This window comes from Wyeomyia smithii, chromosome 3, assembly GCF_029784165.1.
Source record: "Wyeomyia smithii strain HCP4-BCI-WySm-NY-G18 chromosome 3, ASM2978416v1, whole genome shotgun sequence".
Lineage (NCBI taxonomy): Eukaryota > Metazoa > Arthropoda > Insecta > Diptera > Culicidae > Wyeomyia > Wyeomyia smithii.
Window position 1 is genome coordinate 83,725,578 of NC_073696.1, and position 7,171 is coordinate 83,732,748.

General features: G+C 40.9%; 1 protein-coding gene across 1 annotated transcript; it reads left to right on the forward strand.

Moving 5' to 3' along the window:
- The first annotated feature begins 1,007 nt into the window (after positions 1-1,007).
- Positions 1,008-2,645, forward strand: LOC129730239 (flexible cuticle protein 12-like). The gene has a single exon (XM_055689415.1). The coding sequence runs from the start codon at positions 1,096-1,098 to the stop codon at positions 1,408-1,410; it is 315 nt and encodes a 104-aa protein (XP_055545390.1). The 5' UTR covers positions 1,008-1,095; the 3' UTR covers positions 1,411-2,645.
- Positions 2,646-7,171: the final 4,526 nt, after the last annotated feature.

A 7,171-nucleotide genomic window follows, 5' to 3' on the forward strand; every position in this document is an offset into this window, starting at 1 on the left:
GGCATGGCTACGGATAGCGTAGCAGTTGCAGCGGGTATCAGCATCGATAGCAACTGAAGCAGTGAGGCACTTAAGTGAAATGCAGTTGACTCATTTTGGCAGCTCGTGAGCCGTCTAGTTTTGAGTGTTTAATCAGCTTTTCACTGTTTATTTATCACAAGGAATTCTTTATTCGCACTGTCAGTAATAACGCCAAGATTGAATTGAACAACAAATTGTCCTTCAGTCATGAGCACAACATCCGCAATATTTTCATTATCTGCATAAAAACTAATTTTTCGCATAACCAAAATTTAAAAATTGTCAAGCCCCAACCATGACAAGCAACTTATTATTAAAAGTGGTCAATCCTTGTTGAAGCGCAAAATTCGATTGATCTGATTAGTCAACGTTCACTTACTAAAAAAAATGACTGACACGCAAGAAACCGGGTTATCTTTCTTGTAAAAGTATTCTACTTCAACCTTGCGGTCGTGGCTTTGCACACAACCCTCCTGTGTTTTTTTTTTCAATAGGTGAAGATGTCACTAGTTATGGTAGGGGTAGTTATGGTAGCGGATTTTCTCAAAGCACTTCCGAGCTTGGATTTTGAATTTCACGTCAACTTTATGTAAAAATTAATTAAACAACGAAGACCATTTGTGATAGGAAAGTAGTACGATACCTTTTGATGAAATACGCACTTTTATAATACATTCTTTTTATTAATGTCCTTTATTTTTCACTGGGTCACAAGATCGAAATCCAATCGTTTGGAAGCTCAACGTTGCTTGCTTGCTTCCTCTGTTCGACCGTTGGCATTGTTTCGCTCCCGAACCCAACCGGTAGTTGTTACCTTGACCTTCTGTCTTCTAGTTTGAATCCACTATTTTTGATAATCTGTACCGGTTTCGTAAATGTCTGGTTTCGGATGGCGCCTGCATATGACGAAGAAATGGATGAAAATTGATCGGATTTGTGGTATAAAAGAAGCATCCCGTCATCTCACCGATCATCGTTCAGTCAACTCCCGTAAACGTTAGAAGTCAGCTAGTCAGCCGGTATCAGCAAGTTGCACCACACGCAATACGCATTGTTAACACCAAATCCACCAAGATGAAATTCCTGATTGCCCTCGCTGCCATTGTTGCTGTCGCCATGGCCGCCCCCGCCGGTGAAGGCGATGCTACCATCGTCAAGTATGAAAACGATTTCAAGGGTTCCGATGGTTACAACGTGGTCTACGAAACCAGCAACGGTATCTCCGGTGCCGAGCAGGCCCAGCTGAAAACCTTCGCCGATGACGTTGCCGCCATCGTGGTCAAGGGATCTTACTCGTACACCGGTACTGACGGACAGGTTTACTCCATCACCTATATTGCCGATGAGAAAGGATTCCAGCCGGAAGGTGCCCATCTGCCGAAAGTGTAAATAATGTGGCTCCGAGAGAATAGCGTGGTGCCGTGCATGAAAAATTTTGTGCTCATGAAAAATAGTTCCCTACCTTATCATAAAACAGGTTACTTTAACCTATTCGGATGAAATTCAGCTGTACTGATGCAGAGAATTGTGCTCGACTATTCACAAGTTATTCGTTGATTAAATTCAAATTCTTCCATAAAAGGCTCCGCGTTGGACCAAAGGAATAATTCCACTAGTCGACAAAATGAAAAAAGTGCATTCCAAAAGCTCAAATCGGAAAAAAAAATGAAAGATTTGGTGCCTCTAGCCATTACCAAAACGCGTCAACTTACGTGAGAGTGTTGTACAGAAATTACTCGCCGGGTTCATCGCTTTAACGTTATGTTTACGAGGAAACTTATTTATGTCTCTAAAAAATAACTGTAATGGCTAAGGACACCAAAATTCACAGGAATGGTTGAATGGCTATATTCTTTCATTTTTTTCAGTTTGAGCTTTTGGAGTGCTCCTGACTCGACCAGTGTTATTTATTTTTTTGTAATTGTTATGATTTGACTTTTCATTAAACAGAGGTATCAAAAAGATTAAAATCCATCAAGATGAGAACACCCCTATTCAACGTAAATCGTATTTCACTAAATTGAACATTTCAGTTCTTCTAACGCTTTTTTCTCCGTTTGATGATTTCACAGATGGGACTGATATGCGTTTCACGGCAGGGGACATGAGTAAATTTTTTTCCTCAAGAGTATTCATTTCAAAATGTTCAAAAAAATTCTAATCAACTAATAGACAACTTATTTCGAGAAAATCTGAGATTATTCTTTTATTTTTCAAATAATTTTTGTTTTAAGAATTAGTTTTTTTAGTGTAGAAACTCAATATTTTATATTTTTTTTCCTGAAAGTTATCCCCTGGCAACCATTCTCTTTCTGTCGTCATTATCTAGATTCATAGAAAAATATTCGACTACTTCAACCCTTTTCAAATGTTACTTTAGTCAATGTTCAGAAGACTGAGGTATGCCATGTTCTTAGTTTAGAAAGGTTTACACACCCACAAAATTTTATAGAATTTCGAGATGTCAGCCGCGAAATTTATAATATATTAAAAGTTGGCGCGAAATTTATAATATATTAAAATAACCAAACAGTATTTTCTCAGAAGTTTAGAGATCAATTTTAACAGAATTATTTGCAAACCAAAAATACATTGTTTAGACCCCAAAATGATTATTTACTACAATTGAATTTATTGTACAAAAACTTTGTGAAGAAATGTTATTCAGCGATTGCCCAAAAACGAATTTTCAATATAAATTTATAATAAACATATTTGAAAGCACGTAACAAACAAAGCATGGAAAATAAATTGAAAATCCTTTAAAAAGTTACTTACACTTGTGTGAAAAAAATATCGAAATGCACAAGTTATTATCATATTTGATTTTGTTATATTTTCATCAGGAAATCAGGTATAACTATTCGAGCCGCTTCGTTAAAAGTAAATTTGTTCAAATAAAATTCAAAGGCGAAGTGAATCAAATCAGATTTTTTCACGATTTTTGATCAATTTCTAGACCGAGGTCTTTGGTATACAGTGCCGTTTCGATTTTATCACGGTCAAAAATTCACTTTCCAGGTAAATCTAGCAAGACTGAGGATTCGAGGAAGTGATGGAGGTTAGTATTTTTTGTTGAATAGAATTGAAATCTAACAAAAAATATTGATTTTTAGCATTTCACTAAATCCACAGTTTTGCTGGATTCACGGGTGGATGTTTTTTTGACCGTGATAAAATCGAAAAAGCACTGGATTGAGTTTGACATTTCATGACACTTTATCTTGTTTCACGTTTTGAAATTGTTGAAATTGAAATAAAGGGTAGAAATACCTTGGATGCACCACTTCGGTGAACCACCCTGACGATAAACTATTTATTCCCTTGATATAAATCGGAATTTACAAATGTATGTCGTGATTCTGATGGAGATTACCTGGATGAGGAAGAAATTTTTCTGGAAAACTCTCGAGTTTTCGCATAAATCGAGTTAATCTGACCGGTGTAGTTTTACCTTACACTTTGATTGAAAATATTATGCTATTGGAAAAAGCAAAAATATTTCAAGCAAAGAAACGAAACTCACCTACACCTTGGTGGGGGTCCATTGCGATCGGACCTTATTACGAAGAACGAATAACTAGATGACACGTTCTTATGCCGCGTTTAGCGCAAAACATCAGCAAACTTGTTGAAACATTTGTGCCTGGATTATTTCCAATTGAAATTTAATTTTGTTGTAGAGAAGCAATCAAAGTCTATTTTCAACTGAACAACACTTGTGGCCACTCGCCTCTCCGGACCTCGGATGTACTTTACGTTTTTCGACCGATTTGATAACCGCTGTTTAGTTTAGTAAGGTAAAAATAACGTCCTTCCGGAAAGTAATTTTCAACGAAGATTACAATGGACAACAAAAACAAAAAACAATTTGTCCTAGAACTCAAACTGAAAAATTGACGAACCCGACGGGCAATTTATGTACGACACTCTCACGTAAGCTGACGCGTTTTGGTAACGGCTAGGGAAACCAAAATTCAAATTTTTCATTTTCTTCCTGTTTGAGCTTCTGGAATGCACCTGTGTTAATCAGTGTTATCTACATATCGCTCTGACTGGTTCATTTTGTCTGTATGCAGCACGCTGAAAGCGAAGTCTGAGTATATCTGCTGATCTGAAGATTCTAGCGGGGCGTTAATGTCAATTTGCGACAGGATACAATGGGCATCAATGAGGCCAGTCAAAAATTTACCAACCATAAGAGCCCCGAATATCTTACGCCATTCAGCTAGGGTATCCATACCTAGAGGACGGCATCTTTCTTCGTAAGAAGGCAGCTCCATCATGTTACGCTAAGGTAATAACCTCTCTCTCTCTCTCTCTCTCTCTCTCTCTCTCTCTCTCTCTCTCTCTCTCTCTCTCTCTCTCTCTCTCTCTCCCTCTCTCTCCCTCTCTCTCCACCCCTTTCTCTCTCTCTCTCCCTCTCTCTCCCTCTCTCTCCATCCCTTTCTCTCTCTATCTCTTTCTCTCCCCATCTCTTTTTCTCTCTATCTCTTTCTCTCTCTATCTCTTTTTCTCTCTATCTCTCTGATCTCTCTTACTGCGACCAAAATCGTATCATCCCTTATCTTTCGACAAACCCTCTGTCAGTGGTGCAGATTGTGAAAAAAGGATTCAAGGTTATATTTCAACCCAGCGGTTGTGGGATCTACAATACGCAAGGTAAACTGGTTGCAACCGGAGTCGTCGAGAATGATTTATTTTAACTGGTGCAGTTGGAAGGGGCTCGTCATAGGGCTAGTCAGGCAATGTTGAGCTCTGCCATTGTACCTTAAGAAACTTGTTACAAAAGGATGGGACATCTCAACTATAATAGGGTGAAAAGATTGGCGTATAGCGTCGCGTGCGGAATGCAAATTTCAAACGAGAAACGCAACGATTGTACCGTGCAAGCAAGAGCGGATCGAGAGCAGAGGATTTGTTAGAAGTGATTCACTCCGGCATAGCGGGACCAAAGGAGGAATCGTCACCATCAGGAAGTCGTTATTATGTAACGTTCACCGACGATCGATCTCGGAAGATGTTCGTTTACTTCTTGAAGACAAAATCTGAAGAGGAGGTCCTTGGTCGTTTCAGGGAATTCCAAGCACAAGCGGAGCGCCAGTGCGGAAAAAAGATAAAAATCCTGCGAACAGATAATGGTAAGGAATAAATCTTGAGAACCGATCTCCCACTCGCGGACATGACTTGACTCCTGAAGAGGTTTGGAGCGGACGGAAACCGGACGTTTCTTATGTTAGAGTGTTTGGAAAAAGTGCCAAAACAAAAACGACAGAAATGAGATACAAAGTCAAGACATGCATACTGACTGGATTTGAGGAGAAGACAAAAGGCTACCGTTTGTATGATCCCAAGACGAAGTGTTCTCTGTAGAGTAGAGAGGTGTGTTTCATCGACGAATGCATCGGAGAAAAGTCTTCCGTCCAACGAACAACGAACTATAGTTCCGGTAGAATTCAGTAGCGTTCCAGCGACAGTTCCGAACGTTCCTGCCATTCAAGAATATGATGAAGCAGCATACGAAACTGCAGAGGAGATTTCAGAAGGTGAAGACACCAAAGACACACTGACTGACTCCAACGATGTGACTGCGCTCCCTTCACAACAATCTTTAAATCCATTCAGGTCACAGGTGTTGAGGCGCAGTGGAAGGGAGCAAGTGTTTCCAGGCAAGTATAAAGATTTCAACGTTCAGAGCAAAGGTCTCCCCGTCAATCTTAACCCCCAGGTCAAACCCTGTGAGTCGCGAGGAATAGATGGTTCCAATGATGGAGACAACGATCATCATCGCAAACCTTGGCGTTGGATGCTAACCGTGGATCAGCCGCAGTGGATGAACCACAAAAACTATAGGAAGGCGATGGCTTCGCCTTACGCAAAGATCTGCAGCAGGCAATGGCGGAGGAATTGGAGTCGATTCACGCCATTAATACCTGGACGGTGGCTGATCTCCCTCCAGAACGAAAAGCTGTACGATGCAAGTGGGTGTACAAGCTTGAGCGAGACATCAACGGAGAAGTAGTTCGATTCAAAGCTCGTTTGGTTGCCCAAAGCTTTAGTCAACAGTATGGATCTGATTACGAAGAAGTTTTCGCTCCGGTAGTGCAGCAAACCACTTTCCGGACGTTGATAGCAGTCGCAGCAAAAAAGAGCATGGCCTTGAAGCAGTACGATGTCAAGACCGCATTCCTCAATGGCGATCTTGAGGAGGAGATATACATGCGGAAGCCAAGCGGATTTATAACATAAGGAAACGAGCGGAAGGTTTTCCGACTGCATCGTAGCTTGTATGGGCTGAAACAGGCGGCGAGAGCATGGAACCAAAGGCTGCATGAAGAGTTGAAGCGGCAGCAATTTCAAAGATGTACATCCGATCCGTGTTTGTACCGGAAGCAGCTGAATGGGTGTTGAGGTTTCGTACTCGTATACGTTGTTGACCTGGTGATGGCGAGTGAAGATCTAAAGATGATTGAAACACTTGTGAGAAATCTGAAGGGGTCGTTTGAGGTCAGCGAGTTGGATGATATCCGCTTCTACCTAGGGATGGAAATTGAAAAAGACCGTCACGGTAATTACTTTTTGAGCCAGAAGAAGTGCATACTTGAAGTAGTGGAGTCAAGCGGGCTGACGGATGACAAGATTTCCAAAACTCCGTTAAATACCGGATATTTCAAGAATGAGAATGGAGGGACTCCATTGGCAAGCAATACCGAATATCAGAAGTTGATTTGAATGGTCCTGTATATAGCTGTTAACATACGACCTGGCATTTCGCCCGCTGTATCAAACTTGAGCAAAAAGTCGAATCCTCCGGTACCTCAAAGGTGCGGTACCTCAAAGGAACGATCAACTACCGGTTACGTTTGAGCAGGAAGGGTGAAACCGGAACTATCGTCGGTGATTCTGACGCTGACTGGGCTGAGAATCGAGATGAGCGGAAATCGCACAGCAGATTTGCATTCAAGATTAACGGGGGAACAGTGAGCTGGGCTTGTCGTAAACAAACCTGTGTGGCCTTATAAACAGCAGAAGCGGAATGTATCGCACTTGCTGAAGCAGCACAAGAAGCTCTATGGATGAAATTGCTACTGCGGAAACTAAATGATAAACAGAAAGTTGTCATACACGAAGTCAACCAAAGTTGTCTAAA

What these genes read in the sequence shown, in the direction of transcription:
- LOC129730239 (XM_055689415.1), top strand. Translation starts at nt 1,096, where the DNA reads ATGAAATTCCTGATTGCCCTCGCTGCCATTGTTGCTGTCGCCATGGCC.